The 19,005-nt window shown below is 52.9% G+C and overlaps 2 protein-coding genes across 3 annotated transcripts; both read left to right on the forward strand.

Annotated features, from left to right (window-relative positions):
* The first annotated feature begins 1,468 nt into the window (after positions 1-1,468).
* Positions 1,469-2,856, forward strand: HOXB8 (homeobox B8). Of its 2 annotated transcripts, none has more exons than XM_036404884.2 (2): positions 1,469-1,892; positions 2,552-2,856. In XM_036404884.2, the coding sequence occupies exons 1-2, from the start codon at positions 1,472-1,474 to the stop codon at positions 2,854-2,856; spliced, it is 726 nt and encodes a 241-aa protein (XP_036260777.1). In that variant the 5' UTR covers positions 1,469-1,471. The 2 variants fall into 2 exon arrangements, with proteins under 2 accessions (XP_036260777.1, XP_036260776.1); XM_036404883.1 differs by having other exon boundaries at positions 1,472-1,892; positions 2,549-2,856.
* Positions 2,857-5,433: 2,577 nt separating this feature from the next.
* On the forward strand, positions 5,434-9,789 carry HOXB7 (homeobox B7). The gene is made up of 2 exons (XM_036404885.2): positions 5,434-5,864; positions 9,336-9,789. Exons 1-2 carry the CDS (start codon positions 5,465-5,467, stop codon positions 9,587-9,589), a joined length of 654 nt encoding a protein of 217 aa, XP_036260778.1. The 5' UTR covers positions 5,434-5,464; the 3' UTR covers positions 9,590-9,789.
* The last annotated feature ends 9,216 nt before the right edge of the window (positions 9,790-19,005 follow it).

Below are 19,005 nucleotides of genomic sequence, written 5' to 3' on the forward strand. Positions count from 1 at the left end.
GCGTCTCCAGCGAGGAGGAGGAGGAGGAGGAGGAGGAGGAGGAGGAGGAGGCAGCGAGGCCGGCGCTGCAGATGAAAAACGGCGCTGATTTCAATTCAATCTCGGCACCTCCGCGGCCGCGCAAGGCTGCGCTGCGCAGCGCGGGGTTTATGGCGCTGGAGGAGCGGACTCGTAAAAGCCGAGCGGCTTTTATGGAGTGCGGCATAAACAACAACAACAGCCCCGGCTTGATGGCGCTTGATCGTTTGTTAAGCAGTTTACGGCCTTTTTTGGGGCTATTACAAACGCAATTCCCTCCGTGCGATAGTTAAACCTTTATCAATAATAAGGAAATTGATCATTAAAATGTTAAATATGACTACCTCGTTTGTTTTAAAATATGTTTAGGATAAGAAGCTGTATGATTTGATAACTTGTATTAAAATACCAATTACATTTATAGGACCTTTTAAAACTGGTAGCAATTAAATCGTGTTCTTTTACAGTTTTCCAAAGCGACCCTGACATTTAAAAAGGCTCAAACTGCCTCGTTAAAATTTCCAAATTAACGACTGCGAGCGCTCCTCTTTAATTTTCCAGCACTCCCCAAAAATCAATCTTTGGGGTGGTCCGGGTGCGTGATTTGTCGCGAGGCGAGCGGTACCTCATTAATGGAGGTAGTTAAACATATTTAATCCGTATATTCACCCCACCTCCTTCTCCCTTCCCCTCTCCCTCCCTCTCCCTCGCTCGCTCCCCCTCGCTCGCTTTTCCTCCTTTATTCTCCCACACTCTTCCTCTCACAATCATGCGGTGCGGAGTCCGTGTGGAGTAAGGAGAAGCCAATAGGATGAGGTTTTGGTAATAGATGCAAATGATCATGAAAAGACACTGCAAAATATGAAACAACTCATTTGCGCCGAAGTAAATCACTGAAAACTGTTTATGAACTGGCATCTCTTCTTGGAAATGTAAAGCGAGAACTCTTTAAGTGGCGATTTTTTTTTTTTTTTTTTTTTTTAGGGGTGGGGGGGGAGGAAAGAATTCAATATCATGCAGGCTTAGAGTTTTGATTATATCCTCCTTTTATATTCCTGGAAATCACAAACTGTCGTTGCTTAGCATCTTAGCGCTTTCTTTTTTTGCTAATAGATTCTCGCGCTCTGGTTTGTTTGTTGTGGGGGCGATTATTTTTTTTTTTTAATATTTTTTTGTGATTTTTTTTTTCTCTCTCTCTCTCCGCCTGCTCAGAAAAAAAAGGGAAAAAAAAAGGACGAGGAAAAAAAATAACCATAGATTTTTTTTTTTTTTTTTTGCTATTAGATTCTCGTGGTCTGGTTTGTTGTGGGGGTGATTTTTTTTTTAATTTTAAATTTTTTTTTCCGCCTGCTCAAAAAACAACAACAAAAAAAGAAAGAAAGAAAGAAGGAGGAAAAGAAAAAAAAAAAAAAAAAACAAAAAACAAACAAAACGACCCGCAATTGAAATTAAAATGAGCTCCTATTTTGTCAACTCACTCTTCTCCAAATACAAAACCGGCGACTCCCTGCGCCCCAATTACTATGACTGTGGCTTCGCGCAGGATCTGGGGGGCAGACCCACCGTGGTGTACGGCCCCGGCGCGGGGGGCACCTTCCAGCCCCCGCCGCAGCTGCAGGACTTCTACCACGGCGCCTCGTCGCTCTCGGGCTCCCCGTACCAGCAGAGCCCGTGCGCCGCCGTGCCGTGCCATGGCGAGCCGGGCAACTTCTACGGCTACGAGCCCCTGCAGCGGCAGAGCCTGTTCGGGCCGCAGGAGCCCGAGCTGGTGCAGTACGCGGACTGCAAACTGGCCGGCGGCCTCGCCGAGGAGGCGGAGAGCTCGGAGCAGAGCCCTTCTCCCACCCAGCTCTTCCCCTGGATGCGGCCGCAAGGTGAGCCCCCAGCTCCCCGCCCGCCCCTCGGGTTTGTCTCGTTTTTTGGTGGTGTTGTCGTATTTTGCTTTTCTCTCCGTCCCCGTCCTTTCTCTTGGCTGCCTCTCTCTTTTATTTCGGGTTTTACTGCTTGATGGGGGTAAACTTTTGCACTTGTAAATTGCTTTATAGTTTAATTACCCTGAAGGAGACCTTTTCTTCTGGGGGCTGAGCGAGCCGGGCTTTCTGTGGGAGGAAGCGTCCTTAAAGTTTATGGCACTTTTATAGCCTTCAAAAGCCCCCTCGCTTCTGTTCGCCGCTCGCTCCGGGCTCTCGGCCGCGCTGCCGCCTCTCTCCGGGCTGCAGATCTTTAATTATTTGAATTTTTGGGGGTTTTTTTTGGGGGCGGCCGGGGGTGAGAATCAATGCGCAAAGCGCAGCCCCAGCCGGGCTGCCGGGGCGGGCTGAGCGTGACCCCCTCCCTTCCCCTCCTCTCCGTCCCCTTTGCCTTCTTCCCTTCCCTTCCCCGAGCGCCATCTCCCCCCTGGAACTCGGAATTCCCTCTCCTGCCCTTCCCGGCGCTGCCGCCGCCTCCGCCCGAGCCTGGTTTATGTTTTTCTCAAGCTCCTTCTCTCGTTCCCCCCCCTTCTCCCACCCCAACCTTTGCCATCCCCCAGCAGCCGCCGGACGCAGGAGGGGGAGGCAAACCTACAGCCGCTACCAGACGCTGGAACTGGAGAAGGAATTTCTATTTAATCCCTACCTGACCCGCAAACGGAGGATCGAGGTCTCGCATGCCCTGGGATTGACAGAGAGGCAGGTCAAAATCTGGTTCCAGAACAGGAGGATGAAGTGGAAAAAGGAGAACAACAAAGACAAGTTTCCCAGCAGCAAATGCGAGCAGGAGGAACTGGAAAAGCAGAAAATGGAAAGGGCCCAGGAGGTGGACGAGGAAGGGGAAGCACAGAAGGCGGACAAGAAGTAAAGGGGGTTTTGAGGACTGAAAGGCGAGCGCGGCTGGGGTGGAGGAGCCCCCGAGCCCCCCGTTAATGGCAGTTGGTGTGAGGGAGGGCTGGGGGGGACCCCCACACACACACACAGAGAAACAACAAACCAGAAAAACAAAGCCTAGAAAAGAGAAAAGGGGGAAAAAAAAACACAAAAAAAGAAAAAAAAAAGAGAAAAAAAAAAAAGAGAAAACCCACAAAAAAACCCCAACCCCGACCCCTTTTATTGCTGTCAAACAATAAAAACAAAATCGCTGCGAGCAGCACCTCGCCCGCGCCCCGCGTACAATGAGCGGCAGGCGGGAGGCACCGGGAGCTCTCGGCTGCCTTTGGCCAGTTATTAACTAGCGGTAGTGGAACGCAATAGCTTCTGTAAAACATGACTGTGAAATAAATCCCCGCTCTCTCTCTCTCTCCCTCTCTCTGTCCTTCTCTCTGTCTCTCTCTTCTTTCCGGGGGCCTGGCGGGTGGGTTGGTTACCATAGCTTTCAGCGCTAGACGAGTTATGTGATATTACATTCGTGCACTTTTTTTATTACCTTTTTTTTTTTTAATTTTAATTTCAATTCGAGTTGATTTCCCAGCCCTGCTTTTTGTTGTGGTTTATCTGTATGTACTGGAGGTAGCTATTGAGACAAACATCCCAACAACATGAAACTGCCTATTTATGCTATAGTTATCTCTCTCTTTCTCTCTCCTCTTCTTTGCCTTGGTTAGGGTTTGGTGGTTTTTTTTTTCCTTTTTTTTTTTTTTCCCAATTTTTCAATGTCTCTTCCATAAGGAAAAAAAAAAAAAAAAAGGGAAAAAAAAAAGCAAAAAAAAAAAAAAAAAGCGTTTTTCTCTCCTTTAGTTAGCATGCGCACAGTGAAGCAAGTTGTAAAGTGATCTTTAGGTTAACTGTGAAAAAGAATGTATACTGTATACGTGAATTACTTTATTGGGGGAACTAATGCTATATTTTGTTGTTCTTTCACCACTTTGTTCTATTGTCTAAACCTGGAAGCGGCGGAAGAAAAGTTACAATAAAGTTTACAAGCGAGCATTCCCTGACCTCGTTCCTTTCGCCCCGCTCCGCTTCCTCCCGCTCCGCTCGCACAGAAAGGAAATAAAAACCCAAAATTTGTGCGCGGACAAAAAGGCGAAAGCTCGGCCGGGCCGGGCAGGGCAGCGCTGGGGCCGGCAGGGGAAGGGCCCGGGGAGCTCCTGCTCCTCTTCCTCCCCTTCCTCCCCTTCCTCGCGGCTGCTGGCAGCTCCCGGACGCCCCCGCCGCAGGTAACCTCCCGTCAATTCGCGGCGGGGTTTTTCTTTTGGGGGGGGGGGGGGGATTTTTGTGGCTTTTTTTCGGCTTTTTTTCCCTTTTCTGCTGCGCCCGCCCTCCCCCGGCAGCCCGGGGCGCTCCTGGGGCCGCATTGTGAGGAGCGCAGCTGAGCCGGGGATGCTCGTAACCTTGGGGAAGGGGAGAGCAGCGCCGAGCCCGCACCATTGTCTGCTTTTCCTGCCTCGCTCGGTGCCTGCGGATTTCTCCCCGCGCCCCCCTCCCCAGCCCAGCCCAGCCCAGCCCAGCCGGGGCCGCCGCCTCCTCGCCCAGAATTTAAAAAAAATAATAATAAAAAAGATTTAAAATAAGAGGGAGATCTTTGGGTTTGGGCGGTGTGCGCGCCTGTCCTGCGGGAATTGAAGCGGGGGCCCCGCGCCCCGCGGGACCGCGGACACGCGGAACGAGCCGTCCCAGCGCTCTTGATTTCCTTTATTTCCCCCGACAAGAGCAGCAAATGCCGGCTCGGTGCGCGGCTCCCAGCCCGTGGCGCTGGAATAAATCAGCTCTGGAGCTGAATGGCATTTGGGGGCCGGATAAAAAAAAGGGACGCCTGGAACTATTAGGGATCAATGAGACATTTGTCTTTTTTTCTTTTTTTTTTTTTTTCTTTTTTTTTTTTGGGGGGGGGTGAGGAGGGGGCGAGGGTCAGGGGGGGAGGGGAGGGAGGGAATTATGGACGAGTCCGCAGAAAAAGAGAAAAAGAGAAAAAGAGAAAAAGAGAAAAAGAGAAGAAGTAGCTCCGAGCCGAGGGAATGGTGCGAAGGAGGGAAATTGAGACGGGATCAATAAAGGGATAAATAGAACTCCCTTCCCTTTCCTCCAGCAGAGAGAGACCGAGAGAGCCTCGCTGCTTTGGCAGCACAACGTGCTTGTAACCCCCTCCCCTTTTCCGTGTATTTTCTTTTTTTTTTTTTCCTTTTTTTTTTTTTTTCCCCCCTCTCTTTCTCCCTCGCTCCGAGCCGAAAACTGATTACAGGTTGCTTATCGACTCCAGCACGGTTTCACCCCTTCCAGCGGCGATCGCGCGGGGTTTTATACGGCATCAATTATTTATCATATTTTATAAACCCAGCCGCACAGTCCCGTGCCCCCGAGGAGGGGGCGGCCGGCGATTGGCGCCGGAGCGGCCACGTGCCCGCGCGTCACCGGGGCCGGGAGGAAAAAGGCTCCTTTTTGGTGTAAATCTGGACTCTAATTCCGTAATATATCACGGTACCTCGTAAAACCGACACTAAAACGTCCCGACCTACAAATCACCCGGCCAAATTATGAGTTCATTGTATTATGCGAACGCTTTATTTTCTAAATATCAAGCCGCAAGTTCGGTTTTCCCATCCGGAGTCTTCCCCGAGCAAACTTCTTGCGCTTTCGCCTCCAACAGCCAACGCGCGGGCTATGGGGCCGCATCCACGCCTCCCTTCGCCGCCTCCATGCCCGGCCTCTACTCCGGGGGCAGCTCCGTGCACCCGCAGCCCCCCAGCGTGTACCCCTCGGGCTACGGGCTGGAGCCCGGCTCCTTCAACGTGCACTGCTCGCCCTTCGAGCAGAGCCTGCCCGTGATGTGCCCGGCAGACGCCTCCAAGCAGAGCTGCGGCAAAGCGGAGCAGAGGGACCCGGAGCTGCCCGGCGACGGCAACTTCCGAATCTACCCCTGGATGAGGAGCACAGGTAGGGCCGGGGAGGGGGCTGGGGCTCGCCGAGGAGGGGGAGGACCCCGAGAGGGGTTTGGGGGTGGGGGGAGTGTGAGTTATTCGCCGGAGGAGGAGGAGGAGGGTGCTGGTGGTGCTGGTGGGTGGGGGGGGGGGGGGGTCGTCCCCAGCTCCTTTCGTGACGTTTCACTCTCGGAAAGGGAGGGGGGGGCAGGGCCGCACCCCCCACCCCCCTCCTGTGCTCGCCCCCCCCGCCCCAAAGCCGCGCTCAGCTGTGAATATTCATCCGGGCTGCGTCTGTTTGTCTGCGGAGGGACAGACGGAGCCGCAGCGGCCGCGGCCAACCCCTCCTGCTGCCGCTGCCGTGCGCGCAGGCCGGGGCCGTGCGGATGGACAGAGGGACTCGGGGGCCAAGCTCCGCACGGGGGGCGCTCCGAGGGCTCGGCGCGCTTCACTCGGGGCGGCCGGGAGCCCCCGGCGGTGTCCCGGGCAGCAGAGCGGCGCCTCAATCCCCGCTCCCCTGTGAAAACCCCGAGCGGTGACAGCCCGGCCAGGACCGGGACGGACAGAGGGACGGACGGATGCATGGAGGGATGGATGGATGGATGGATGGATGGATGGATGGATGGATGGATGGATGGATGGATGGATGGATGGATGGATGGATGCAGGGATGCAGGGATGGATGGAGGGATGGATGTCAGATAAAGGGGGACGCGTTCTGCCCCCAAACCCCCGTGGAAAACCCTTAAATCCCTTTTGGAGCTGGGGGCGCTCCGGGGGCGGCCCCGCGCCCGTCCCGACCCTCGGGAGCCTCCAGGGCCCCGCGTGCTCCGGCTCGGGGCGTTACCGTCAATTAACGATTCATAAATATCCCTTTCATTAATTACTATCCCTTTCATTAATTACTATCCCTTTCATTAATTACTATCCCTTTCATTAATTAATGTCCCTTTCATTAATTAATGTCCCTTTGCCCCGCGCGGGCCCGGGCCCGGGCAGGGCGCTCCCCCCGGCTGGCACTGCCCGTTCCGTGCCCGCCGTCACTCCCGGGCCAGTCACGGTGTCCGTGGTCACCCCTCGGGCCAGTCAGGGTGTCCATGGTCACTCCCGGGCCAGTCACGGTGTCCATGGTCACCCCTCGGGCCAGTCACGGTGTCCATGGTCACTCATGGGGTCGGTCATGGTGTCTGTGGTCACTCATGGGGCTGGTCAGGGTCTCCATGGTCACTCATGGGGCTGGTCAGGGTGTCCGTGGTCACTCATGGGACCAGTCCATGTCACAGTGTCCATGGTCACTCATTGAGCTGGCCATGGTGTCTGTGGTCACTCATGGGGTGGTCACAGTGTCTGTGGTCACTCATGGGGCTGATCACAGTGTCCGTGGTCACTCATGGGACCGGTCAGGGTGTCCATGGTCACTCATGGGGCTGGTCAGGGTCTCCATGGTCACTCCTGGTCACAATGTCCGTGGTCACTCATGGGGCTGATCACAGTGTCCGTGGTCACCCCTCGGGCTGGTCACAGTGTCCGTGGTCACTCATGGGGCTCGTCAGGATGTGAGTGGTCACTCATGGGGCCGGTCACGGTGCCCGCTGTCACTCCTGGGGTCAGTCACTGTGTCCACGGTCCCTGTGTCCATGGTTCCTCCTGGGGCCGGTCACTCTGTCCACAGTCACTCGTGGGTCCGGTCACGGTGTCTCTGGTCCCTCCTGGGTCCGCTCACGGTGTCCGTGGTCACTCCTGGGGCCGATCACGGTGTCCGTGGTCCCTCCTGGGTCCGGTCACGGTGTCCGCGGTCACTCGTGGGCCGGTCACGGTGTCCGGGGCTCCTCACGCCCCTGGGATGCCCAGAAGGGGTCCCAGGGGTCCCGCCTGGGAGCAGCACGGGTGGGACACGAGGCTCGGGCTCCCTTTCCAGCCACAGCTCCCGAGCACCATCCCCGCTCCGCGGCGGCGGAAAATCCGCGGCGGGGCCGGTGCGGAGCGCCGGGGGCCGGGGGGAGCGGGAGAGCAGCGCGGCCGCCGGGGCAGGGCGGGCAGGAGCTCCCCTCGCTCTCATTTGGTGCTCACCTCTTCCCGTTACCTGCTCCATCACTCACCCGCTTTTACAGTTGATTTATCAAAGCCCAAATATTTCTGCTCGTAAACACTTCATCCGTGCTTTTATCCCGCCTCAGATTTAAGGAGCCCCCGCCTCTCTCACTCCTCTGTCAGCTCCGAGGATCAGCCCTGGAGAGGCTTTGGAGAGAAACAGCAAATCTCAAAATAAAACCCCCCCAAAACCAGGATGTTCTGGGATCAGCTGAGCCCAAAAGCAGAAAATCTCCAAATCTCCACGTGGGGTGTAAGACGGGGGCTGCCGCCCTCGCAGCCCCCCCTTCCCTGCCGCTGCCGGTGGCCGGGCTGCGATCCCGCTGCTGGAACTCTGGAATTCCATCCCCGAGCAGGGATAGAGTTGTCATCCCCATTCAGCCTTTATGGCTCTCGCTCCTCAGCGGATTTTACAACCCCGCATTCCACGACCTGCACATTTTTACTTTACAGCTTAGCCAGGGCTATTTTCCCCTTTTTTTTTTTCCTTTTTTTTTTCTTTTTTCCTTTTCCTTTTCATGCCTGGATCTTTTATTGTTAAACAAGAAAAAACACAAAAAGGAAAAGGGAAAAAAGAAAAACCCGGTTGGGTTTTGTGGGGGAAAGGGGAGAAGAAGCAGAAGAAGCGGAGCGCGGGGGCCGCTGCCCGGGGGAAGAGCACGTTCCGAGCAGAGTTTACACCCCGCGATCACAAACACCAGATTGTAGAATAATTCCCCATCAGGAATCCAGGAAATGTCGGGTGGAGGGGAAAATCAGGAGCTGGGCCCTTTCCAAGGCAGCGGGGCCGGCGGCCAAGGCGGGCCGGGAGCTGAGGCTCTGCCCAGCCTCGCACCCCAAAAAAGAGCGGCCTGGGCGGGGAGAAACCGCCCGAAAAGGGCCCGAAATACCCCAAAACATCCCCCGGAATGACTCAAAGTACCTCGCACCTTCCGGGGGGATGAGGGGCAGAACAAACACCGGGATTTGCGGGGGCAGCCGCGGTCTCCCCCTGTTTGTCCCTCTCCTCTCTCTGCCCGGCTGCTCCCGCACCCATTTCCCCTCCAAACCACCCCGAATTCCCGGGCTCTGCATGGAAACCGAGGCAGGAAAGCGGAGCCTGGGAGGGCAGAGAACTTTGTGAACTCTGTTCTTGGCTCGGGGGCTGCGCTGGCACCCAGGTGGAGGCAAATTAAATTTGGGGGCGTTTGGGGGGTGGGGAAAGCCTCGAGCAGCAGGAAAAAAATTTAATTAAAAAAACCCCCTCAAAATTAAAGGAAATTCTGGCCAGGGCTGTGATTTTGGGTGGCACAGCAGAGGAGCAACAACACCAAAAAAAAAACCAAAAAAAAACAAACAAAAAAAAAAACAAAACCAAAACGCCCCGAGCTGACCCAAATCTGCGTTTTTTCGCCAGGGACGGACAGAAAACGCGGCAGACAGACGTACACGCGCTACCAGACGCTGGAGCTGGAGAAGGAGTTCCACTACAACCGGTACCTGACGCGGCGGAGGCGCATCGAGATCGCCCACGCGCTGTGCCTGAGCGAGCGCCAGATCAAGATCTGGTTCCAGAACCGGAGGATGAAGTGGAAGAAGGAGAACAAAAGCGCCTGCCCCGGCTCCGCAGCGCAGGAAAAGGCAGAGGCCGAGGAGGACGAGGAGGAGTGAGGTGGATGCAGGAAGCGAGAGAGAGAGAAAGGGGGGAAAAAAAGGGGGGAAACCCGCAAAAAAACCGCATTAAAAACGGACTACGGATAAAAAGAAACGAGAAACGCCTCGATATTGAACCCCTAGGAGCGATACCTTGTGTTTGATGACACTGAGAAATAAATACTACCTATATTAGAGCCTCTTTTTTTTTTTTTTTGGTTTATTTTATTTTTGCTTTTTGTACGATAGGATATCTACCTATTAAATGTGGCTTTAGAGTCGGGATAGGCGCATTTCTCCTGTGTGAGCCTCCCTCTAGCAGCAGTAATTTGTAAATCGCTGTCCTTTGTACTTTGGCTGTGTACCGGGGGTTTTTGGGGGGGGTTATGCAGTAACGTGGTCGTGTTTAGCACCTTTAATTTAGAAAATGTGGCCCGAAAAGCCCGAACGCAAATGACATTTAGCGCGTAGAGTCTCTCCTGTACATAATAGGAATTATTATCCCTCCTTCCTCCCCGGAACCTCGGCCGTTCTTTTCGCCTTGCGATGCTCTTTTGTCTGTGGATATTTTTACCTTCGTCGTTCGAGCCTCTATGGGGAGGGGGAAGAAAAAAAAAAATTAAAAACACAAAAAAAAAAGAGAAAAAAAAAGCAGAGGAATTAATATTGTGCCACGTCAAATGTTGTATATCAAAGTAGCAAATTTTATTTAATGGCGGCGCCTTGCTTTTTTTTTGTTATTACTAATAATAATAATTATTATTATTATTGTTATTTTCCTCCGTCTGTGATTATTATTCTTGGAAATAAAAAGGAGATCTCCAGCAATCCGCAGCGCCTCGGGTGCCTCCCTCTTTACCTCGTTAAACCCCCACGTTTTTTGAAATAAAGGTGGTGAAATTTCCCTTTAGCCCGGTTTTACCACCTGAATTTCTCCCCTTTTCCTTGGCGCAGCCAATCCCGCCGAGATCTGGGTGTTTTGCCGCGGGTTTGCTCAGGATCCTGAGCAAGATTTGATTCTCGGGGCTCTGGGGGCGCGGGCTGGGCTCTGGCCCCTCGCTCCCCCTGTTCCTGGGGTTATCCCTGAGGAAAGGAAAAGCAGAAAGAAAAAAAGGGAAAAAAAAGGAATTGAAAGAACCCGGACTGGCCCCAAACACTCCCCCCGCTCCCCGCTTCCATTCTCTGCCTCTCCGAGCCCATTTGCGCTCCATTCCGCCGCGCCTTTGGCCATTTTATTTATTTCTTATTTTCTTCTTTAAGCTTCTCCCTCCGCCCTTCAATTACTTCAGCGCGGACTGGAACTCTTTCATTAGCACCAAATAACGCCGGGCATCAAAGCGCGCATAAAATAAATTAAAGCAATTAAAGGCGCGCGGGGGAAGAAGGGGAGAGAGAGAAAGAGAAAAAAAAAATATATTTAAAAAATCAACAAGGCAAAACAAAAGGCGAGGAAATTGGAAATTGAAGCATTTGCGCCTCGGCCGCGCTCTGCCCCTTCCCCGCCTTCTTCTTTTAATTTTATTTTTTTATTTTTTTAATTTATTAATTTATTTATTTCTTTATTTCCGCCTCGCGTTAAGGCGCGGAGGCTCGGCGGGATTTTTTGCTCGGCGAGATGCGGAGGGAAGGGGATTTTTAAAAAATAAAAAAATAAAAATAAATAAAATTAAAATAATCGTGAAAGGAGCAAAATAAACGCCAAATTCAGGGGGCTCGGGGAGGAGCTGGCGGTGGCAGCCCCGCACCTTCCTCCTCCTTCCTCTTCCTCCCCTCGCTCCTTTTCCACCTCCCACCACCCCCGGGTGATTTCGTGCCCCGCCGCATCCTCGGCCACGTTTGATTTTTAATTTTTTTTTTTTTTTAATTTTTTTCCCCCCAAAATCCGGCGCCACCTCAGGGAGCTGCGCGCCCCCAGATTCGCTGCTGGCCCTAATTATGGAAATCCCGTAATTAAGAAATGAATAAAGGATCCGCCCGCCCGCTTTTCCCCCCAGATTCCCGTCTGGAGGGGAAAATCCGGGGAAAATCAGGGGAAAAATCCGGGGGAAATCAAGGGAAAAATCCGGGGAAAATGAGGGAAAAATTCGGGGAAAATCACGGAAAAATCCGGGGAAAATGAGGGGAAAATCGAGGGGAAATGAGAGGAAAATCGAGGGGAAATGAGGGGAAAATCCAGGGGAAATGAGGGGAAAATCCAGGGGAAATGAGGGGAAAATCCAGGGAAAATGAGGGGAAAATCCAGGGGAAATTAGGGAAAAATCCAGGGGAAATTAGGGAAAAATCCGGGGAAAATCAGGGACAAATCCCCTTTTTCCGCAGCAGCGCTGGGTGCAGAGCCAGGCTGGGCTGTGGGGGTGAAATAAATAAAAAACGGAGCCATTCCAGAATTTTCTGGCCCCTCTGCTGCTCCCGGAGCCCCCCCCCCTCCCGGGGCGAGCGGGAATTGAGGCCAATTCCAGGCAAAAAGGGCAAATCCGGCCTGGGGGCGGCCCGGGACACCCCAAAATCCCCCCGGGGACGGCGGGGGCGCAGGGCGGGGTCCGGGGGGTTCGGAGCCCCCCAGGCGCCGCTCCCGAGGCTTTTCCTGCCTCCCTTTCACCCCCCCGGGCTCCTTTCAGCCCCTCTCAGCCCCCGAGGTGCCAATTGCGACCCAAAAAAGGGGAAACGAGCCCAAAATCGCCAGCCCCGCTGTTTTACTGCGCCTGTCCCCGCTCCCGTCCCTCCCAAAGCTGCAGCTCTTTATTCTGGGGGGGTTTTATTGTTCGGGAATTTCAGGCGCTGTTTCATTTTATTTTATTTTTATTTTTTTTTTCTGTCCCAAACGATCCCCCCCCATACCCAAGCCAAGTTTGGGGTGACGGGGGGGGGGGTGAAAAAAAATAAAAAATAAAACAAAAATTCCCTTTTTTGCCCTTTTTTGATAATTTTTTTTTCCTTTTAATATTTTTTTTTGTGTTAAAAAAAAAAAAAAAGAAAAAAAAGATGGCGGCTAAGAAAAAGCCTGCTGTTAAACCGGTCATGAAGAAATGCAATAAATTCCTTGTTGTTTTATGAAAATTTACAACTTTGTGATAGAACTTTATGAGTGGCTGGGTTCTGGGATTGGCCAGAGCCGGTCATGTGGACTGCTAACCGTGAACATGAACTTTTTATTATTTCCCATGTGGCTATATTGCACCATTCTTCTGTCCGCTGCACCTTGGGTCGGATCAGTGTCCTCCGTAGGGCTCTCGCCCTCTCTCTTTGCGTTTTTTTGCTCTCGCGTGCGCGCTCGGCGGGGCCGGAGCGGGGCAGAGGCGCGGGGGGGCCCCCGGAGCCGCTCGCACCCCCGGGCTCCCCCCTCGGCTCCATCCCAGCACCTCCGGCCAATTCCGCTTTTTTAGTATTTTTGTTTTCTCCCTTAATTATTACCACCGCTTTCCCCGCTATTTTTAATATCATTCTTTAAATATTTTAATTTTTTTTCTCTAATTTTTTTTTCTCTAATTTTTTTTTTAATTTTAATTTTCAAATCCCACCGCCCCCCCCCACACCCACCATCCCCACACCCACCCTGAGTTTCCCCCGCTGCTTTTGGGATCTCGGTGCTCACGGAAGGGCAGAGGCGACTCTGCGGCACCGCCAGCGCTTTTTGCTCCTTTTTCCGCGCAAGTGACGGGAAAATGCGAGCGGCCCCGAGGAGCCCGGGGGGCGACGGACGGCGCTCAGCTCGGGACAAGCCTTGGCAGCCGCCAGATAAGCCCAGGCTTATCTGGGCTGGCCCAAAATCCCCACCCCTGCCGCAGGAAAGGACGGCAAAAGGTAAGGGCAGAATGCGTTTCTCTTCCTTTATTGTGATGTATATAACTCTATGTGGTTTATATTTTAATTTTTCCAATGTAAAAATGGTTTTGTCGAGATGCTTTTATGTTTGTTTTTCCTGTTTTGGTCCTCATCTCCTGCCTGGGGAGGAGGTGTTGGAGGGGGGGGATGGAAAAGGGTGGGGTGGTGAAGAAGGGAGGAATGAAAGGCTTTGGAAATTTTTGGAAATCTGCTCCAGCGACAATTGCAGCCGGGGGGAAAAAAAAGAGCGGAGATTAGAGGTGAGGAAAAGAGAGAAATAAAGGTGGAAAAATAAAAATTAAAAAAAAAAAAAGGGAAAAAATCATCGAGAGAGAAATAAAGGTGGGGGGAAAAAAAAATTGAAAAAATAATCGAGAGAGAAATAAAGGTGGGGGAAAAAAAAATTGAAAAAATAATCGAGAGATAAATAAAGGTGGGAAAAAAAAGGGAAAAATTAATCGAGAGAGAAATAAAGGTGGGGGAAAAAAAAGGGGGGGAAAGAAAGAAACCGAGGGGAGGAAAGGAAGAAATAATGGGGGAAAAAAAAGGAAAAATAAAACGAGGAATGAAAGGGGGAGGAAAAACGAAGAAAAGAAACAGAAAATAGGAAGGGAAAGGCAACGAGGGGCTGGGAGGAGGAGCAGGAGCCGGGCGAGGGCACCTGGAGGCAGCGGCCGAGCGAGGCTGGGCTCGCTGGGCAGGGCTCGGACCCTGCCCCGACCCTTGGTGCCACTGGTGGCGTTCGCTCGGTTCTGTCGCTCTGGGCTTGGTTTGGGGTTTGGGTTTTTGTTTTTCCCTCCCCCTGGCAGAATCCGGCGCCAGTTCCGCCGTCTCGGGGCGGGTTTGGCGGAGGTTCCGCGGGAGCCGCTCGGGGTTTGCGCGGCTCTCCAGGGGCGTTCGTTGTGCGCGTGGTTTTCCCTTCGAGGAGAGGGCGGCTGGCGGAAACCTGGAAAATCAGCCTGGGGAAAATAAAAACAAACCGAAACAACAACAACAACAAAAAAAAATTAAATAAAAACAACGAAAAAAGGAGGGGGAAGGAGAAAAAAAAAAGGGAGGAGGAAAAGAATTAAGAATGGAGGAATGGAGGCAGCGCAGAGCGCAGCGCTCTCATTATTGTGATTTCTCTTTTCCTCTCCCCAAGCCCCAGATGAAGCTGACGTTGGGAAGCAATTAAAGCTCCTCGGGTTTTAATTGCGTTCTGCAGCTCGAAGGCGCCTTCGGGGCCGGGGTTCAGCCCCGGCTCTTGCGGGGCTTCCCCTTCCCCGCCAGGTTCCGCGCAGGTCGCGCTCTCCTCCCGCGCCCCAATCCCCGCTGCTCTTCCAGGGGAAAATTCGCCCCGAGGAGATGCCGGGTTCAACCTCATTCATTTCATTGGCTCCCCTCGGCATTTCGAGGGTGCGTTGTGAAATATCCGCGTGGAGGTGGCTGTGAGAGGGGATAATGAAGGAGCGGGAGGGAGGGAGGGGGAGCGGATCCGCGATTTCAGCCGAAACCGCCCCGTGAGGCGAGGGTGGATCTCAGCCCCGCCGCGATGTCGTGCGCGAGGGGTCAGCGATGGCGATAAACACAAAGACGGTTTTAAAGGCGATTTCTCCCCCGAACCTGTTCCGTTTTTAAAAGCGATTTCTCCCCCGAACCTGTTCCGTCTTTAAAAGCGATTTCTCCCCCGAACCTGTTCCGTTTTTCATCAATCCCCGGCCGAGGGGGGCAGAAAAAAAACCCCACGAGGGTTCAACCTCCTGCCCTCCCTTTTCCCCCCCCCATCTTTTCCCTGCGGTGCTTTTGTTTCTTCCCGTTCGCGCAGGGGACGGGAAACCAAATGAGAAACAAATAACTGAAGGCAGGAATCTGGATTTTTATGCCGATTCTTCCACACCTCGCGTGGGCAACCACTTGTGGAACCCCGAAGGATTTTCAACCATTTCCCAGCGGAGCCGAGCGAGACCAAACCCCGGGGCTGGAGGAGGGGGGATTTGGGGGTGATCCGGGGGTGATCCGGGGGTGTCCCCGCCGGTTCATTTGGGGAGAAGTGAATTCAACGTCCCGCGGGGGCCCCGGTGCGCGGCTCGCCCATTCCCCGCCGTCTGCTGCCATCTACCGTCGGCGGCCGCGGGCACGGGGGGCACCGGGGGCACCGGGGGGGCTCGGGGAGCTCTCGGGAGGCTCCCCCAGCACCGAGACCCCTCCCGGGGGGTCCCCACCCCGCCCGGCCCCGCCCGGCCCCGCCCGGCCCCGGGGGGCGCGGAGCGTTCGCCTCCGCCCGGAGCCCCCGCGGGTTTTGTTCCGCCTGGAGCGGGCGGGAATTCGGATTGGGAGCGAGCTGAGGATTTTCTCTGTCGCGACAGCCCCGAAGGTGCGCGCGGCGATGGGAAATCCCGCCGGGATGGCGGCGCTCCGTGCGCGGGTGCGGAGGGGACGCGGCGGGGACGAGGCGGGCGGAGCGAGGCCGGAGGGGCCCGGGGGGTTTGGCAGCGCAGCGTTGGATAAAAAGGGGGAAAAAAATAGGAAAAATAATGGGAATAAAATAAATAAAATTAAAAAAAAAAAAGAAAAAATAAAGAAATAAGGAGAAATAAAATGAAATAAAATGGAATAAGATGGAATAAAATGAAATAAGATGGAATAAAATGAAATAAAATGAAATGAGATGGAATAAGATGGAATAAAATGGAATAAGAGGAAATAAAATGGAATAAAATGAAATAAAATGGAATAAGATGGAATAAGAAGGAATGAAATGAAATAAAATGGAATAAGATGGAATAAGTTGGAATAAAATGAAATAAGATGGAATAAAATGAAATGAAATACAATAGAATGGAATAAGGTAAAAAAAAGGAAAAAAAAGAAAGAAGAATAAATAAAATGAGAAAAAATAAAATAAAAAGAAATGAAATGAAATGCAATAAATTAGAATGGAAAAAAAAAAAAAAAGAGAAATAATCCGCAATAAAAAGCAATAAAATGTAATAATCCGCAATAAAGTGCAATAAAACGCAATAAAACGCAATAAAACGCAATAAAACGCCAGGCAGGGGAGCCTCGGCCCCTCTCTCCTGGCAGCGGCCGCTCGGGGCCGGGCCCGGGCGGGGTCCGGGGGGGCTCGGGGGTCGCTGGGGACAGGGGCAGCCCAGGGGTCACTTTTAAGTTCCTGTAGGCCCGGCAGGACAATGCGCGCCTGTTGTTTTAAAAGGTTCCTCCCTCCCGCTCCTTTTCCCCCTTCTCGTTTTCTCCTCCTGCCCCGCAGTTTCCTGGCAACTGTTTGGCCCCCGAATCCTCCTGCTTTTCCCCCAGAAAGCGCCGCGCCCGGGGGCTCCGCGCCGCCGCGAGAAACCCCCAAAGTGAAAGCAGAGAAAGGAGGGGAAGAAATGAATTTGGAGCCCGGAGCGGCCGCGGCCCCGCTCGAGCCGTTCCGTGCCGCAATCCCGGCCTCTCCCTCCTCCGTCCCCCCTCGTTTCACCGCCCCTCCCTCCCCAGGGGGGAGCCTTGGGGTCCGGGCGCCTTTGGGTCCCCTCAAGGTCCCCTCGTTCCCCGCTCCCCCCGCTCGCCCCCGCGCCTTTTCTGATTTTCGCGTTAATAATTAGCCGCGCTGCTTAATGGAACAAAGGCGGGTTATTAGTGCTGCTTTTCCGAGCTGCCATTAACCAGGTTATTATGCACGGCACGGGAAGTCAGGTAAATTAAACTTCAATTGCTGGAAATTAACTTTCAGGCCGTTTTGCGCTGCCAGAGAGAGGCGATTTATTTTATTATTATTTTTCTTTTTTTTTTTTTTTTTTTTTTAATTTTTAATTTTAACACCTTCGGGGCTCGTTGTTTTAAACGAGCAGCTCGGGTTTATTTTCCGAAGCGGTTTTGGGTGTGCAGGGCAGGCTCGGCGGCCGCCAATGGGTTTCTGTGTCTGACTTCCAAGAACAAGGGGTTTGTTCAACTCTTTTTCCTGCTCCGGGCTTGACTTTATGGCCGCAATAATTCCCTCGGTGGGGAAACCCCCGCTGCGCTCTCACTTCACAAGGGCCGGCAATTCCAGCTCTCCCCCGTGAAAAAATAAAAGGGGGAAAAAAATAAATTAAAAAAAAATTAAAAAAAAAAGAAAAAGTAAAAAAAGAGTTTCATTTTTTATTGGAAGCAGCAGCACGGAACTTTCCCAGCGGCTCCAGCTCCGCACAAGCCGCGCTCTGTTCTGCCGGCCTGGCCAAATATTTGGGTGTTGTTTTAATGCCCTCATCCCCCCCCTCCCCTGCTCCGCTCCGGCTGCGGGCCAGGAAAAACCACGCGACAAAAAGGGCGAGGGGAGCTCGGCCGAGGAGCCCCAGAGGCTCCTCTCGGCCCGGGTTTGTCGCTGTTTGTGCCCCGAGCCGCGGCTGCCACCGGGGCTGCGCCTTCCGCCGCCCCCGCTCTGCTCCGCCGCCCTCCCGCGCGCACCTCGAGCCCGGAATTTGGGGCTTTTTGGGGAAATGAGGGCAAAATCGGGATGAAGATGAACCCCCCTCACCCCGTTATTGCTGCCCCTCCTATTGCTGGAGCCTGGAATTTGGGTTTTTTTTGTTTTTGGGGGGGAAATGAGGCCAAAATCTGATTAAAGCTGAGCCCCCTCCCCGCTTTATTGCTCCCCCTTTGCAGACCGCGCGCACCCGGAATTTGGGGTTTTTGGGGAAATGAGGCCAAAAGCGGGATAAAGATAACCCCGCTCACCTCGCTATTGCCACTCCTTTTGCTGGAGCCTGGAATTTGGGGTTTTTGGGGGAAATGAGGCCGAAATGTGGCTAAAGATAAACCCTCTCCCCGCTTTATTGCTGGAGCCTGGAATTTGGGGTTTTTGGGGGAAATGAGGCCAAAATCCGGCTAAAGATAAGCGCCCTCCCCGCTTTATTGCTGGAGCCTGGAATTTGGGGTTTTTGTTGGGGGGGGAAATGAGGCCAAAATCTGATTAAAGCTGAGCCCCCTCCCCACTTTATTGCTCCCCCTTTGCAGACCTCGCGCCCGGAATTTGGGGTTTTTGGGGAAATGAGGCCAAAATCCGGCTAAAGATAAGCGCCCTCCCCGCTTTATTGCTCGAGCCTGGAATTTTGGGGATTTTGAGGAAATGAGGCCAAAATGTGGCTAAAGATAAGCGCCCTCCCCGCTTTATTGCTGGAGCCTGGAATTTTGGGGTTGTTTTAAAAGATGAGGTCGAAATCTGATTAAAGCTGAGCCCCCTCCCCGCTTTGTTCCTCCTCCCATTGCTTGAACCTGAATTTGGGGTTTTTCAGGGGGGAAATGAGGCCAAAATCTGATTAAAGCTGAGCCCCCTCCTCGCTTTATTGCTCCTCCTCTGCAGACCTCGGGTCTGAATTTTGGGGTTTTTGATTTTTTTTCTGTTTTGTTTTTTTTTTAAGATTAAACCAAAATCTGATTAAAACCGAGTCCCTGCCCACTTTATTGCCCCTTCTCTGCAGACCTGGAATGTGGGTTTTTTGTGGGTTTTTTTTGAAGAAATGAGGCCAGAACCCGGCTAAAGATAAGCCCCCTGCCCACTTTATTGCTCGAGCCTGGAATTTGGGGTTTGTTTTGAAAAGATGACGCCGAAATCTGATTAAAGCTGAGCCCCCTCCCCGCTTTATTGCCCC

The sequence above is a fragment of the Molothrus ater genome, unplaced genomic scaffold (assembly GCF_012460135.2).
Source record: "Molothrus ater isolate BHLD 08-10-18 breed brown headed cowbird unplaced genomic scaffold, BPBGC_Mater_1.1 matUn_MA556, whole genome shotgun sequence".
NCBI lineage: Eukaryota > Metazoa > Chordata > Aves > Passeriformes > Icteridae > Molothrus > Molothrus ater.